The sequence below is a fragment of the Anopheles gambiae genome, chromosome 3 (assembly GCF_943734735.2).
Source record: "Anopheles gambiae chromosome 3, idAnoGambNW_F1_1, whole genome shotgun sequence".
Classification (NCBI taxonomy): domain Eukaryota; kingdom Metazoa; phylum Arthropoda; class Insecta; order Diptera; family Culicidae; genus Anopheles; species Anopheles gambiae.
Window position 1 is genome coordinate 17736825 of NC_064602.1, and position 18326 is coordinate 17755150.

Consider the following 18326-nt stretch of genomic DNA (forward strand, 5'->3'; position numbering starts at 1 on the left):
AGAGCCTAGAAGTGGAGACTCCTGCTTATTCATACCAGAAGAATAGTGTTTATTTTCGCGAAATGTTGTAAGATTAAGATACTGTACAATGAACATAAATGGTATAGAGTAAATAAGCTCGAATAAAGGTTATAAAAGTAAATAAATTAAATAAGATCAAGATAATGCTATCCGCTCAAAAGGTCACGTAAACATTCTTGAATTGCAAACCAATAAAAGAAAGAGAGGGAAACCCACCGACGCATTGCGTATTAATTTTCCCCGTTCCAAAAGAATCTGATTGCATTACGACGGGGCCAAGCATTCCGAAGTCGGCAACGGAAAGTGGTGCAATGATCCATTCAATCTAATGATCCTCCCCGGAGAGCTTGATTCGCGTGGGAAATGTCACCAGCCGTAATAATCTGCGCTAGCAATCCTCATGCCCTTTCTTCGCCCATATCCTTCGTCTGTGCTAATGCAACGTTACTCGACCAAAGCAATGGCGTACTGACCAGCGAACTGATACCGGAAACTGGTGTTATTTTCCACCAGATTGCTTGACATTTTCAAGCGCACCAGTGGAGGCGGAACGGAAACATTGGAATATGGGACGGAAAAGTAGCAAGAACAAGGTAAAAAAGCACCAAACCAACAAAATAGAGCCACGACGAATCATGACTACACTCCGGGTCGCACTCTGGCAATAGAAGAAGCAGCACGAAAGAACAAAACGAACCAAACCACCATCCGCACAAGGCAACGCGCTCAAGAGTGAGTGCATGTTTGCGTCACGGTTGTCAATCGCAACAGAAAAATGGCGCCGGAAGTTGATAGTGGAGCGGTGGTGAGTGCAGCTACTGCACCATGGTGAGGGCGTCTCCAAGGCAAGGGCTTCAGCAAATCGGGCCACAGTCGGCCACGGGGGAAGGCGAGTTGTAGTAAATGTCAACGCAAAAAGGATTGAGAGCCAACTCCGAATGGCAAGTGGTAATAATATTGCTGTTGCTGCTGGAGCTGCTACTGCTGTTACACACTCCGGAAACATGTGCCATGGAAACGGTAGAAGCGTACGTAATGCTCCCTGTTAGAATCGAATCGAGCTGTAGCAACGCCACCCGGGGAGCTGTCTGCGAAAAAGCGTGCAACGATGCGCCCTATTACACGAAAAGGTGTAAAGGATGCACCTTCGGGAGGACGCGGTCCTGGGAATGATGGACCGATGGAGCAAAAAACCTTCTCTTTTAAGGACGTAAAGTACACTGAACCGACTTACACCGAGCGCACGCAAACAGGAAAACGGAACTCGACCCACACACCGACCGGACGTTTGCATATCAATGGTGTCGTCGGGTGGTAGGAGCTTTTTTCATTCGTCCTTTTTCCACTGGGCTATGAATCTTCCCTCCATGAGCGCCATTCCAGCGCTCCTATCAATTGGACTGCTTTCCGACCGCTACATACCACTCATTGCCGGATAGAACCCATCGGAGTAGTACACACACAAAAAAGCAAAAAGGCAGCACAGCGTTGAATTGAAAAGGATTCAACTACACATCGACACACCAACACAAAAAATACAATTATATGACGAATGGATATGAAAATGCAATTTACCCAACCAATCACGACCTTTCCAATCACTTTTCCCTTTGGCGAAGGAGGGTGAAAGCGTCAAACCAAGGGACAAGTCTTTAGTTACAGCAACAGCAAAACAGAGCGCAAAGGGAGTGACTTGACAGCGCTGTTTGCAGAGGGCTAATGTGAATTGATTGCACTGAGGGTACGCGTCGTCCACCGGGTCGTTTACCATTGCTTGCTCATCCATGAAATCAATCCTTTTCCGGGGTGCATGAAAAAAGCGGCGGAAAGCACAGGAAAAGCATTGCAGACGGAAGGTGCATTTCGAAAATTAATAAAAAAACGCACCCTCAGAATGAGACTTTGATTTATTCCCGTCCGCCCAGGAGCAGTAGTGTATAGAGCAGTTGCATATGACGGGAACTGGGACTCTTACTGTAAGTAAAAGGGTTACTTTGTAGTGTCGTCGATGAGCGCAATAACGTTACGGAGTGAGTCTCGTGCAGCTAACTCGTCGTCTTGTTTTTTTACTGCAACATTGTAGCAAGATTTCCCCCTAACTCCCAGGGGAGTACGACCCAGTTTTTGCTGCATTTGCTGTTTTCCACATAGACACCCAACACTGCAGTTGCAGCCAGAGTAGCGCACGCAAATTCTATTTGCCATGTTTATTACTATTTGATGGACACTAATGCCAAGTCCGGCTTAGAGCAAAGGCTTAGATATAGTAGCTCAGCGTGTGTACGGCGAAAGCAAGCGATGGGGTAATGAAACAAAAAAGACGTTTCTGTTTCAGAGAACGATGGCGATGTGTGTGTGTTAAACCTTCTGAACTATTTTTTGTAAAGCCTCAGACAAGGCTAATAACATATATAGACAATGTCGGATATCGCATTGAAGTCGAGGTCAACTTCTACACTTCTGTTGGCCGTAAATGACAGAGCATGTGTGCCATATTCGGTCATGAGCTAGACGCATTTGTGCTATGCTGTGTTCTAGCAGTAGCTAGATTGGTTTATTATTATATGTTTTGGTTCACTTTGCTGGATGATTGATTTGGCATGGAATAGTGTATAGTTTGTTGCACTTGTTTGGGAATCGTTGGAAATTCCTCACAATACAGTCTTCTCATTAGTCGCTCAGTTCAACAAAAACACTACAGAATCAACATGAATATGAACGTAAATTCTATAGTTCAATAAACCTTTGTGCAAACTGAATGGAAATATCAAACTGGTATTATTATTCTTATTATGTTGTTTGTTTGTTTAAACAACGCTAAATTGTTGCGTAGAATGAAATGAGAAATTGCTATTGCAGCACAATTGTCACCCAGTTATGAGGCGTCCGAGAGAACGTAATGAAGCCCGGGCAATTAAAAACATTTCTCGTCTTGCTTGTTCTTCTCTTAAATTAACCCACTGTAATACGATAACATAGTTTTTATAACGATCCATTTCATCTTTCTTCTTATCCATTGTATTCCTCTTCATATTTCTAGACAACATTGCGAATTATTCCTCATACTACCACCCATTTCGCATCTCCAGGGTACGAACGGCGCCTTACAATTGCTGCTGCTGCTGCTGCTGCTACTGCTACCGGACAGAACGGGTGCCATCCAGTTTTCCAGACCGCTTCACAGCGAACACGTGAAAGCTAAACGAACTACACAGACGTCAGCCTGCAGAGACGGTGACGAAGAGAAAACTACGAATCCGGTGTAAAATGATTGTCGTCGACAGGTTCTTGTAAGCAATTTTTCACTTTCTTATCGTAGCCGATAGGCGATGGGACGACACTGAGAGACAAAGGATCTTCCCATCACCCAACACAGCAATAAGGACCGAGAAGAAGAGCACAGAAGAGTGAATGGTAGTGCAGGCCCGGTGGTATGGGGCTGATTATGTTGCGGCAGGTTCTGGATGGGAAGAAGATGTCCGAGACACCCCTGGAAGTGGCTGGATTGATGGGACCGGTAGCAACAGACAGTCTGATGGGAATGCGTCAAACAGCGTTGAAACGATCCCAAGTGTCTCATTCGGCCGATGGCGGAAGGAAAATAAATGGACCTAAAGTTAGCACCACTGCCGCACGCCACTGTATGCTTTACTCCCCTTCTTGAGTTGTCTTCGGAGCCGTGGCCAACGATTGCGGAAGCAGTTTGTGCGAGCGGTCAATTGGAGTGAAGAGTGTTACTGTGTTCTTTTGGTTGTAATATAGAGCAAGAGACCACTGTCGTTTATGCAATAGCATTATCAACAAATGAGAACGTGCAAATAACATCATGTTTAACAGCATAACTTTACGAACTACAGGTAGTCCCTGAGATTCGTGATACCTAATTATCGCGGATTCGGTGATACGTAGTATTCTAAATTTTTACAGTTCTGAGAGCAAATTGTACAGATTTGACAAATCAACAGTAGAATTCCTTGCTCCTGTAAATAACATTAAAAAAATAACATGTACAATGTTAAGTAACTTTCAAACGACCATAACGTACGTACGAAAATCATGAAACTCTCCCATGCTTTATGAATCATAACTACGAGCCACATCATAACTATCTCATAATTATCTTGCGCCTAACAGCCAACAATGGGTGCAGTAAGAAAGTAATGCATCATACGTTAATATCCAAAAGCACGCAAAATCCAGAACACGAACTTCCCAACCAATCATGTGCATTGCAGTCAGCTTGAAACGTATTCATTTTCGCACTCGTGACTAAACGCCCATCTTTTTGTGCACGGGTATTTTGCTAATGATATTAAGAAACCAGCTTCATCTTAACCTTACACCATAGGCAAAGATGACGTGTGTGTGTGTATGTGAGTAGTATGCAGCACACGCGATACACACAGCGAGGGAAGCTTTATTGCTCTCGCGAAACGATTGCACAATACGCGCCACACCACCACTTTGGCATCTTCATTGCCAAACGTTCATCTCGCACACCGGCCGACCGACCCCAACACAGACAGCCGTGTGGCCGTGGAGAGCACACGCATGGTTCTTTTTTTTATTGCCCCAGAACATGCCAATTTCGTAAACAAGACGCAACAGCTTGTAAGCTCCGTCGTCGTTTACCGTCTCCGTTTGGCAACGATGCTTAATCGGCTTGTGGAACCGACAAAGCGGGCACGTTGGGACAGGAAAAAAATGGTTTAAATTTGCTTGAGATAGAAAAAAAAAATCTCTTCAGATTGTACACATTGCAAGGATTTTACGATTAACATTAAATAATTTTTCGAATGAGTAAAGCTTCACTATAAAAGAGCAGAGCTTTTTTCACACGACTGTACGAAGGTAATGTGCATTGGTGGAGTGATATGAGACATACATCGTTATAAATCGTGAATGTACTCATCTTGTAAATCATGTGCAGTCATTAAAGGCTAACACTGCAGTCTTTTAGATCATGATGTCACTCTACGTTGTCGAATAAAGATTGTAAAGAACAAAACCGAATGCAACTAACTCAAAGTAAATGCACCTCGTTCCTCGTACAATGTGTCCTCAGCGTTCTAAGCGGAGCTGTGCGCTGCTGCTATGCAGGAAGTTCACTCTGCTGTAATTCATTTTCACATTTCACTGAATGGATTCATGTCCCTTTTTCAAGTGCTGCTGGGGCTGCCAGTGCCAGCTTCTCTGCTGCAGTCAAGCTCTGTAATGTCGTGTAAAGTGGAATTGCGCTTTTTTGCTTCCATTCCGAGCAAAGGGTTGCTTTTCCATTCACAACTTCGACAGGTAAGGGGTGGTTCTTCCGTCCGTTTGCAGAGCGCTGTTCAGTTCCATTTTAATGCTTTTACTTCGCGCTGCAGTTCGGTTACACCATCTTGCGTAACATGAAGACGGTTTTGTTTTACGACTCTCCGGGTATGCACATCTCATGCTTCCATGCGCCCCAACGAAGCAAACGTGCACCCATCAGGTGGTGAGACTGTGTGTGTGTGTATGTGTGTGTGTGTGTGTGTGTGTGTGTGTGTACCAAAAGCTCGTGAAGAGATGCACTTTTTCCTTCTAACGTTGATGAGTTTTGTTTTTGTTCTGTTTTGTTTTTTTTACTGTCGAGCTGGTGCTTCTCATCAGTACATTTCCTGTCAAAGGAACACTGCAGATAGCGACGGAAATAGAGAAGTGAAAAGCGAGTTTCAGCAGCAAACTAGAAGCTTGGTTTGCAAATATCAGGGTCAATGTGTCACATAATAGTGCAGGTGCAACCCATTTTGCAAAACAAACAAAAAGCAACCCCACTACTAGAGAAGGTACCAGGTGTTAGACTACTCGCCCTATGACCTTACACAATTTCCTTTCATTCGAATGTGCATCGGACTGCAAACATTTCCCGTGACACATTTTCCGACGACCCACTTCACCACCATCGTCGATGAATGGCAAAATAGAAATGGCCTAACTGTAGAACGGTACCCAAAAGCAACACGGAACCGGTGGAGAAAGAACCATAATCATTCAAACTATTTATTTGGAAAATTGTTTTCCAAACACCATCAGAAGCCAGAACACGTTATCCGCCACTGGACAGGGCCCAACCGTGACGTGTTGGGCTTTCTACTGTCAGCACCACCACCTGGGGTAGTAGTACCGACCATTATTCTCATCGGGCGGAAATTTTCCACAGCATATGGCAATGATAAAATAGTTGCGAAAGTTTTCTTTGCTGTGTTTACAATTTTTATCGGCTAATCCCAACGAACACCACCAACCCCGCTGTAAAGGAATCTGTACGGCCGACATGCAACTGATACTGCTGCCCACTGCGTCGAGATAGAGAGTGGGTGAGTGTGTGTTTGTTTGTTGCAGGCTGGCATCACTGCTAATGCTGGCAAGTTCGGGTCAAAGCGCACACCGCAGTTCGTTCCCGGAAGGCATGGAAAAGTTTTAATGAAATTATACAAATTTAAAAATTCACACACTCTGCCGCGTCCAGCTCTCTTGTGATGCAACCACCACATGGCTTCTCTGAGCATTATTTTCTCTGCTACACTGGTGAAAAGGCTGCAGAGGCGAAGCAGCACAACAATTATGGTTATAGTTTTCGGACTTGTTGAGAACTGCACAACAAAATGGTATGATAAAACTAACACCGGCTATTTTCCCCCAGTTTGATTCCACAATAATGGAATGGAATAATGAGAAATAATAAGAGAATATTGTATTTTTACAATTATCTATAAACAAATAGCATAGCATCGATTCTCAGTGCTAATTTTGAAACACAAAAAAATTAAAATAGAACAGAAAAGGGAAAATCATATTAATAGGGAAACAAAAGTTAAAGTCTTGAACAATTTAAGCTGAATTTACCACGCTGAAAACTGTGTTTGCTTCATGTTATTGCGCTGAAAACTGTGTAAAGCATGTTATTCGGTGAGTACATACAACACGTTTCTGTAACACTAGAGTAATACGTGTGTAGTGTGGAAAGCTAGGAAAGAAAATTACAAGCGCCAATGGATTAATACAAGCTCCACTGTTAGGTTTCTTCCGATCGATACAGCAATAGCGCGAAGTCAAATCCTTCCGTAACACATTGAGCTACAGAAGGAGGATTAAAATAGACGTGTTTCAATCTGCAGTTCTACTACATACCCACACATCTACCTAGCAAAGTTTGAAATCCATTTTTATGTGAAAATTATAGTGGAACTATCTAACGCCTTTACATTACTTGTAATGTGCGGTCCCATGGTACAGTCGTGAACTGACTGACTCAATGACTCAAAAACATGCCCGTAATGAGTTCAAGCCTAGAATGGACTGTCCTCCCGTAGCAAGGTTTTGACTTATCCGACTGCTACGTGGTAATGAATTAAGTCTCGAAATCCTGTATAGACCGGCATTATTTCCGCGTACGTTACGCCACATAGAAGAAGAAGAAGAAATTACTTGTAGAAAAAGTAAACGCTCTCCTGTTCAAAGTTAGCAATGGCTAGAAATGCCAATGGTAGAATTGTAAGCACTAAAAATGATAATGTTCCTCATGAGCATTACAGTAAGAAATAGCCGAAAGTGTTTCTTACCTTCAAAAGGCCATCGTTTTTCGCTTACTGTGCGCAAACGGCCATTTTCTCCATTTTCATTTTGCAACACGCGCTGACACACCGTTGGTCAAGTGCAAGAGCTTGATGAAACTTTCAACACACATGCCTCCCTTACCTTGGGACGCCGCCCCAACCGCATGCCAGCAGAGGGGCAATGTTGCCTTGGACCATTATAAAAGGTCACGGTTCGTAAGTGAATTTAATTACTAAACGCAATAAGTCGCGCGTCGGCGGTGCACCGTTACTGCAGCTACAGGCTCTTGTTCAATGCACTTTGTGCAATTGTGCAAGAGACGACGCCCGCACGAACGAATGTCATTAGCGTTAGCATTAGAATAATTGTTCCCCACCGAGCCGCCGGAATACCGGGGCAAATCGCTACACAACTCACACTCCCTCTCTTATCGTAAGGAAGCACGCTCGGTATGCACTGACTGGGTCGGGTCTTCCTAGCCGGTCAAGCGTAGCAATGCCGGCGTCTTAGCAGGGCACAGCATTATGAAAAGCGAGTGCAACGAGCGCAATCGGGTGGTAGAGTTTTAGCCCTGAATGACATCTCTCTGATAACAATCCAATTGCAATCGTTGATGAGTGCGCATCATATTCTCCCGCGTTTAGTGATGTAAGCTACGTTTGGCACGTTTTGATACGTTGGAGTGCTTTCCACAACACACACACACTGGCAGCTCTTTTGCACATCTCAAATGTTTGCGGTGGAGTTTAAGATGCAAACATTCCTCGCGAAGCGAAGTTTACATCTCTCCAGAGACAAGTCGTTATGCAAAGTAAGTCAAAATACAAGCGTTCTTCGACATCTTGGAATGGTTGGAATGTACCACCGGGCATGATTCCTTTGCCAGTAACAAGTTATTCAATTAGAGCAAATAAATTCCAAACGGTTACAGGATTTCCACCGGTCCACTTTGATACTATCATTCTTCTGTAATTCATTTTTAACGACCGAAATCGCAATGATGTTTCATTCTTGGTTGAATAAGATGTTATTTCATCTTCACACAGCAAGATACTTTGCTCATAGTGAGATATTTCGTTATCAAATTTCTTTATACTTATATTCATTATATTATTGATCGAACAGTAGACAGGAATGCGGCTAATATAGTTGCAACATGTTACCTTTTTTCACGCTTCAAGTAAATCGAATGCTACATTTTTTAAGTAAAGTAACAACCACAGATGCCCGGAAGCACTTTTAAAGACCGTTAGAAAACAACAGGGAACCAGGGAACTTTCCAGCCAAACGTACGTTTTTTGACAATAAAAGGTTGAACAAATATTGTTCGAGTTCAAACTATTGCTACATTGTTGAGTCGAGTATTATGTGATAAAAAGGACAATACCGGCTTACCTTCAAACCCCTCCCGAACGTGAAGCTATTATCATTGGATGCTTATCAAGGATTGCGCACGCTGGTGCCTAAAATGGTCCCAAGTAAGTCCAGGAATAAACAGTACACTAAAATCAACAGTCCCAAGATCTGAAACATAAAGTAGAGCCCATCGAAAAATGCTGTCTACTCACTGCCGTCAACCGAACGGAGATCCCATTTCATTTTGCCTTTTGGCGACGATCGATAGAGAATAGATCCATCTTTTGACTTTTTTTTTTCCTGCAACACCAGCAGAGTCGCAAAACGGATCCACGGGGTAGTAGATACCGCAGGGCAATCGGGTACAGGAAAAAAGGCAATTTAAATATTCATATCAAAGCATCAACCGAACCCACACGAAACGGAGTGTGGGAAAATTTGAATAAAATTATTTTATCGATACGGCAACAAACCAGCCATTCTAAGGATTCGTGCCGCTCGTTGGCGGCCCCCTCCTTGTTTCCATTGCCGAAGGGGGCGAGATCCACGTCCCCAAAAGCTCCCATTTTAAAATCACAATCTAAAAAGCATTAAGCACGTATCTATGCTGGGAAGCAATTCAATTTTAAAAACCTTTTTTGTCTCATTAGCCTCCATGTACTTAACTCGATCGGCGCCGCACACCACGCTGGGGCGTGCATTTTATCGTGCGTGCGCTTGGTGTGCCCTCTAACGAGCTTCAACTCGATTGACACCCCCATCCACCAAGCGATCGATTTTCGATTCTGACATCAAACATATTTAGAAGCTTTTGATATAATGAAAGCGAAACGCTCCGAAGCTTGCCGGGGAGGGTGCCGTGCAACATCAGCCCTTACCGTCAAGTGATTATTTTTGTCACAGTACGAATTTCCCGACACTTTCCAAGCAAAAAGCATATTGTTCGATTTTTCATGCGCTAGTGCATGTAATATTAACAATAACAAAAACTCTTCTATCTTTGAAGTAACATTTCACATCGTTTTGTTGATCGGAATCGGTTTCATATCTTTTAAACATTACATTTAAACTCACTACACTAATTTACTCTACAATTTCAAACATACATACCTTTTTTTGATTCTCTTACGTAACCTGTAAAAATAAGAGAAAATAAGAGATTAGTAGAGAGAACATGGAGCTGAAGCGTAAAAAAAAAATAAGCTGTGCGATTAAAAGTTTGATTTGTGTAACCGCACCCCGATTATATTCATTATTTTATGCCGACTTTGTTTCTCGTGACTGTGTTTTGGTACATCGTTTAATATGCATTAGGGCCGGCCAGACGCCGACACCGCAAATCTCCGGCATACAATTTGTTTTCCGCTCGTGCTAGTTGGTCGCATAGCTTCGAGCAGCCTACCATATATACTTGCTTAAGTATGATACTTAATGCATGGACAAAGTACGCAAGGGCGCGGCAGAGAAGAGCCCACACCTCGGCTTGTCTGATGAAATTTTACATTTCAAGTACAGACTACGGGGAATGAAATACTTGTCTTCTTCAGCGGGAGGTATGGAACACTTCTTGCCTTTTACTTTGCCGGATTTTATTTACAACGTTAACAGAGAATGGAGGAGCATTGGATGTAATAACTGCTCAATGTTGAAGTCAATTGTACTTGACACTCAGTTATAGAGTTGGTAAGTTGAGAATAAACATTTTCCACATCGAGCACTTCCAAAAATGAGAAGCATTTATTATCACTCTATCAATTAGGCATCATTATTTACTCAAAAGAATATAAATTACATTTGGCTGCTAGTACATAATAAAAAACTTCTAATTACATTAAAGAACTACCCCCACCAACAACTCTAGTGTCAACTTCAAAAATCTCAGTTTTGCCAACTCCGCAGTCTGGGAATATATCTGCCAACTCTCTTGGTCTCGTAGTGCTGTTTTGATTTATGATTTCCTCCCTCCCGCAGTCTCGGAATCATCTACACCAACACATGCCCCTTCCATGCTGCCTCTCCCTTCCTGTAATGCAATATGCACCCGTAAAGGACGGACTAACAATAGCATAAAGTAACACTAACGACACTATATACACGCCGCATCAGCATCCCTGACAGCAGCAGAAACAAAAGCCGAATCTCTTTAGCGCATGCATATAAAGTAGCGCGAGCGGTCGTACTATTTCTTATCCGTCGCGTCTCTACATTTGATGAAGTTTTCTTTTGCGACTTTGGCACGAGCACCACACCACCACTAGCAGCAGCAGCAGCGTGTAGAGGGGAAAAAATAGGTTCACGTCCTTGGAGCGGACCGAGCATGATGAAGACGATGAAGATGAAGTGCGCACCAGCGCGCCGCACACAACAAGCAGCAGTAGTAGTTATGACGACCATGAGCAATGCTGACGAAGACACCCAGGGAGCAGCGCAGCACAACACCGGCCAGCCAAGAACTTGACAGAAGTTTGTGAGTTTAAGCTACAAAAAAATAATAATAAAGTTCCACCAACAATGGGGGAGTAAAAACCGATTCCTACGGCCACTACCAACTCCCCAAAAGGCACCATCAGAGTATCATAATATTTCACCATGAAGTTACGCGAAAAGTGAGATTGCATTGTATTTTTTTTTTTTTCGAAGTTTTAACTTTAGCGACATAAAGCATAGTGCCAAAAGTTGCACCGCTAAGTTTTTAGCACCAGTCGTAATGCACGGAAGAGATTCGAAGTTTATGGGAAAAATTCGTTTTGTGTAAGATAGCGCTCATTTTGCATTGCTTTTTCGTCCTATTGCAATACAGCATTACTGTTTCTAATACAGGTTAAAATATGCATTTGGTAGGGCTGTAAAAAAAAAACACAAGATCAAACACACCGTAAACTTCAAAGTCCTGCCTGAAACATTCAAAGCCAAGGTAGTAACAGATATCGCGTTGCAAAAAAAATACACACATTACATTAGTGGCAACAATTTGAAATGTGTTCTGGTTAGAAGGGCTAACCCACAAAAACGCTGTAATAAACGAAATGCTGCAATTTTTGCAGCAGCCAACGCACCACGGCGTGGCATTATCATGAAAAATGCAAAACAATTGCACGGACATCAAACCCTTTGATGTACTTTTGTTGATTTAGCTTGTTTTTTGCATTTCATCGCTGAAAAGCGAATAGCAAAAGGTTAGTTAAGTTAAAATTTCCCTTCCACTGTTTTTCAGTGCTGAACATTGGTTGTTTGTAGAAAAAAAAATAAATGAAAGCGAACCACACACTGTCATTTTGCGTCAGAAATATTTGAAAAACAATGGTGTTTATTTTTTACTCTACATCAGAATGTTTATGACCTTTTTGATCGCTTGTTTTGAATGATATTTCAACTGAAAAAATAATAATTTGTAGGTTGGAATTCAACTGACATTGTTTTTCATTAAATTACCCTTATATTTACATTCCTTTGTATTACAAAAACGGTTCCACAAATTAGAAATTTTATTAGATTTTTTTATACAATATTTATTATCGTTTTGTAACTTTGAGCCTGTACATGTAAAAAACCTGTGTATTTAAATATGAAGCTTAAAACATGCTTTACGGTTTTATTTCATTTATAAAGTTTTTATATATATACAGCATAAAATAGCGCTACTATTACGTTATTTCTTAATTATTACATAATTCAAATTCGTTATAGCCAGAAATTAACCATTTTCAATGTTTCACGCTTTAGCAACCTTGGCCAAAAAAGAAGAAGCCCATAGCAGTGCCGAAACAAAATCGAAACAAACGAAAAATAACAACCTTCGGCAACTTTACCACCCACCCAAACTAGCTAACTTCACACCACACGGGCACTTTTATGTGTGCGCCATAATCGAACGTGCATCAAAGCGCCGGAAAAACGCACCTCCAAACACACAAACGCCGGCCGTTTGCCAAAGACCTTGACATGGAAAAACACCGCCCATGGTTCCGCCGCCCGACCTCCACCCGTGAAGACTCTGAGACTCTGGGGTATGCTGCTTTTTTTCGCTCGCATTCATTACTTTTTCCCCCTTTTTTCAGTAGGCCAATGGCGGCAAAACTTATTATGCTTTGGCCTCGTCGTGCGAGCGCCACCCGGAGATTCACCGCCCAAGCTAGTTTACTACCATTGGTTGCCTGTCCCTGTGTCTGTCAAAACACCGCCCTGATGGTGCTGCACAGCTTGGCCCCCCTGTGAACGTTGTGCATCATATCCAACATCGTTGCTCAAGCTTTCGGACAAGCTGAAGCTTCCAGAAAAGAAACGTGTAATGCCTTAACACACGTACTCTTTAGGGGAAGAAAAACGCAAACACAAGTACGGACGAACAAAAAAATGGTTTAGGATTTTCTTTCCACAAAATGAAAATACCGACGTCAACAAAGCGCACAACATGCACGCACAGCAGTAATGAAATGGAACAAATGAAAACGGAGGCCGCCCTTCGCAACAAAGCGATAATAATGTTCCGTGCGGCAAACGATGTGCGCGATATGCGAAAGGGAGAAGAAAGTTCAATCATCGAATTTCCCTGCGCGAACATCAAGCTCCGGCGGCTCCAGCTGTTTGCATAACACAATCACTGGCAGTCAGTTTTGATTTGTTCTCTCATTGTATCCAGTTTTAATGAGATCAACATTAATCAATCATTGCTGCAACGTTGTTTAACAGCCTTCAGAATGTAAGAACGTAACGCTTAAAAGTGGATCTGTTATATAAGACATACCCTTCTATCGTTCATTTATGACATCAATGTGTAAAACCTCAGATTCTTATTTTTAATCAAATACCCACTTTTGTTTATTTTGTCAGTCTTTCAGCGTTCAAACTTATGCTATACAAATTCGAATGTTTAAACAAACAAACGAATGTTTTACTGCGTTTCTTTTTTTGTAATTTCCCAATTAGTTTCATTGCCAATTAGTAACGCACGGTAATTGAAATTAAATTGATTTCGTTGAACTTCAACAGTTAACCAGCCGCCTTCCACTACATACATAAAGGGAAAATAATACCAGGATTACGCTTCGTGAAAACAGTGGTTAACGTTTTGCAAAAGCGTAATTGCAGATCAAATGAGAAAAGCCTTTGAAGCGAGAGAGGCTCAGCTTACAGTTTAGTTAGCGCTGTTAGTGTACGGCCATTTGGGTGAGCGCTATTCAAACGGTAACGATTTAATGAAAAGCTACGAACAATATGGGTTTGTTGGGGGGTAAGCCTCGATGAACATGTATCCCCTTGCATCAACGATGTATCATGTGTACAATACAATACTGATTGTTTTTTGGTTTGTTTCGTTTCGTTCTCCCATCGAAATGCATTCTCGCTCTTTTTGTCGGGATCGTAATCGATAAAATGGGTGTAATTAAATCTTTTGCACATGAAACAGCTTAAACAGTAATGAAAAAAATAGAAATACATACAATAACGTAAGCTTCTTTGAGACACAACATGCATACTTTAAAATAATATTAAAATATAAGGTACAACAAGTACATTACTTACTGTTGATTTATGATGAGCATAAAAACAAAAGCAAATATGTAGCAACAAACTAATGACGAAGCAAAAATGTAACAAAAAAAGCTCTGCGCCCCCGGGTGGACTCGAACCACCAACCTTTCGGTTAACAGCCGAACGCGCTAACCGATTGCGCCACGAAGGCACTTACGCTCCGCCACCGCTAACACCGCGTTTTAAGCGACAGTCGCTTCTGCCACAAGTCGTACGTTTACAGCCTCGTTCGAAAAGAACGAAGTGAACGGCAATGGGAAATCGTGATGACGCTTCGCATTTTACAATCTTATCGTTTTACATGAAAATTTAATAATGATTTAAGCTTTATTTGCTGAAATATTCTACAATCCATCGTAAATACACTGGCCTGTTATATTTTCCAACAAATTAAACGCTGCATTACTTGCATATTAACAAATTAACCAGGCAAACATATGGACCTCGGCTCGCTTCAAAGTACGTCCAAAATCGAAAAGCGTTTGCTTGCAATTGGACATTTGATGTAAAATTAACGTTGTAGCTGCCAGTGGTTTGTTTCGGACGTATCATGCATGAGCGAAATGAAAAGCAGCCACTCAATTCAAGTGCCCGGATAAAGTAAAACAAGCCCGGGGATGCTGCTGCTGGGTGGGAAATGGGCCGCGGGGCCATGCTGTGGTTGTATCGTTGTTGATGATAACATAAACTTGCGGCTCGGCACGAGAACATTCATCCTCAGCCGCGTATCCCCAAACACGAACAACCACACCGGAGCAGGAGGAGGGGAGAATGGTGTGGTGTGGTAGGAATCAGGAAAAAATGTGAAGTAAAAGCCTTAAAAAATAAAGCAAATAAAAGTTTGAGGGTTTTAATTAGCGATTTCCTTCGCTCGGCAGTGGGACACACACACACACACACAGGGAGTCCGCATTTTGACGGGCGGGCAGAAGATGAAAGGGAGACGTTGCTGCTGTTCACGTTCTTTCGCTTAGGAACCACGCGTTACATTACACGGCCAAGCATTTGCATATCAACTTGTTTGCCGCTATCTTGCCCGAGGAACTTTTCGAGCTCGTCTACAAAAACATAACTTCGTGAGATAGCGCAAATGTAACGGACATGTGTGTGTGTGTGTGTGCTTGTTGGAGTTTTTTCGTTGCGTTTAAAGTCATGGAAATTTGGTTCATTTTGTGTGTATACAGCAATAGGCACATTCGAGGTACGATGTCGTCTTACTTTAATATATCAATGATAAAATATGAGATTAGCTCTTCTTTAGTACTACTTGTAATAGCTACTATAACAAGGTTAGTTACACACTCAACACAACACAAATATGAACGTGTACCTCACTAATTCCTTCATCCTACGGCTAGACCGTCTGTACAACCTCATTACATCATAATCCTAGCAGCACGATCAAAATATGTTTTGTTCTTATAACAAAGGAACACTCAACCCAAAATGAACGGCACACACATTAAGATCCTTCGTAGTCAGCTCAATTAACAACATCAACAACAACAAAAAGGTGAACCTTTGCACATGTACAGCCGAAGTAAACGCTCTCCTGCTTCGAAAAATGAGCCTTCTCTCTTTGTTTCTGCTGAATCGTATGAACAGGACACGCGTGGGTCTTAGCCGTGCCCGTGTGCCAAGATGAACGTCCTAATCTGCAGATAAGACAAATGATGCTAGGGACAGCTTAAGGCCGAAAAAAGAATCAATTTTTCCGACTGAATAGAAATGCGATGTTTGCACAGATTCCGAGAACAGGAGATTAAGCAGGTCACAATGTACGCGCTGGTAAGTTAATACACCAAAACTCAACAAACATCAGATATGTGTCCAGTCACAAAATGCAAGAGTTTAATGTTACTGAAGTTGTGGTACATATTGTATTGAAATGTATAGTAATTTCATTTATCTTATCTTAATTACTAGACAAATCAATTGTTGTCACTCAAAACAAATTATGTTTATGGTTCATATTCAGTTTTCCTAATATCTAAAGCATGGTTTAACAAAACAAAAAGGTGAAAAAATCGCCACATTCACACCCTTACTTTGAACTTTACAATGTGTTAAGTTATTCTATTTTATTTGTCCGTAATTTTTTTTGGCATTCCGTTTCAGACACGTGTGCAGCTTCCGGTGAGTGTTTACGCGCTTTCAGTCAAAAGCCGAAGAAAAACGATCCACTCATTCTCATCACTTTTACCGGGGGGTTCCCCGCCGGAAGCTACTCTATTTGGAGCTTAGATTTATGCATCACACTTTTACTGCAGCCAAAAGTGGAACACCTTCACCTCCAGCTGTTGATATATAAGCAACCAACGTCGGCAGGCAAAAGGAAAACAGCTCCTCACAATGTCCCGGATGCATATTTCACGGCACTGAATGTCACATAAAATATAGAAATCTTTATTTCCCCCAAAAAAAAACAAAAAACTCAACAACAGCGTTTATCATTAACATCGGAGAACTGGCACAAGAGCGACGGAAAATGTAGCTCCACACAGCACAAAAGGAAAGTTTTATAAAATATTTAAACTACAACGATCCTCCAACACACACTGTGACCACACAGTTTAGATTAAAAGTATTCTTTAACAATACAAAAAATGCAAAAATGAAATAATGCTACACCACCACCACCACAAGCACGATTCTGTTTTATTTCTGCAACGTGCATATTTTATGATCGCCCGCTTGTGTTGTCCGCTAAACGATGCGCGCCCGCCAGTTTTTCCATACGCTTCTGCTCATAATTTTCCCGCCCACAAAAACCGATGCAAAAATAAAGGGAGGGTGTGGTGGGTGTGCAGGAGAGGTGCAACATAATTCATCGATTTTGTAATGGATGCATCCGGAACGTAGAGATGGAAGGAACAGGCGAACGCTGTAAAGAGTGGACGGAGCGCGCAATAAAAGGACGCCGCTGTTGGTAAATTTGCATATTCCCAGTGACCTCTGCCGGTGCGCATTTGTTCCACAAGTTTTGTGACGTTTTTTTTTCCTTCTTTTTTTTGTCCTTCCAATCCTTTTCATAAATGGACCACCACCACACCGTGGCAAGGTGGCCGGGAGAGACAGAGCCCGTAAAGGGATGGCCAGCGGAAACGTATTGGCTGCTCTCCCCGCACTAAACGTCCGCTCGACCGTACACAATCGATCGTTAGAGGTGGTGATTTGTGTGCGGAAGGCGGTCAAACGTAGCGCCCCCCCCGTGCGCCAGCCGTGGTTCTTAAGGGGTTAAAATGAGGGCAAAATTTATGGCTGGTCAGTTCCGGGCGGCTGTCGAGAAGTTTTGTGCAAATGGGAAGAAAATACACGACCACAGAGCCGCGCGCTCGGCCGTCGGGGGGGTGTCTGTGTGCAAAACGGCTCCAGAGAGCGCGCTGCAAATGACCTACATAAAAGCAGGATGGCACACACATGCAAGACTGTACACCACACTGTAGATGGCGGAAAGCGTTGGAAAAACATATGGAACAGCAATGCATCAAAAACTCATCGTTATACACAACCCCACCTGCTACTGCTACCCACCCTAGGGAGGGGGGGTTGTGTGCAATTTATTTGATAGTGGGAAAGGCTACGAAAACTGTACATACAAAAACAAACAACGCCAAGCAAAGATGAATGAAGTGTTTCAGCTCACCATGTGTGCTGGCAAGGGGGGAAAGTAAGTAGCTGGGGCGCATCGGAACGAAGGAATAATATTTCCACTGATCAATGGAGCAAAAGTTACTCCTGCTCCTGCTGCAAAAACGGTGGATTTCTCGCCCGGTACGTGTACCCGCACCTGCCCCTCTCTTTCCCGCACTAGCCAGTGTCGCTGACAGACGTAA

General features: G+C 42.5%; 1 protein-coding gene and 1 non-coding gene across 10 annotated transcripts in view; both read right to left on the minus strand.

The window, feature by feature from the left end:
- Positions 1-18326, minus strand: part of LOC1275648 (disintegrin and metalloproteinase domain-containing protein 10) — a 61617-nt gene that overhangs the window by 13702 nt on the left and 29589 nt on the right. For all 9 annotated transcript variants that reach the window (XM_061654787.1, XM_061654790.1, XM_061654785.1 and 6 more), the window contains one exon: positions 10069-10092. In XM_061654787.1, the coding sequence (XP_061510771.1) occupies positions 10069-10092 (24 nt within the window). The remainder of the gene's footprint in view (positions 1-10068; positions 10093-18326) is intronic.
- On the minus strand, positions 14568-14641 carry Trnan-guu (transfer RNA asparagine (anticodon GUU)). Its single transcript has one exon. It is a non-coding gene; the product is annotated as a tRNA-Asn (tRNA).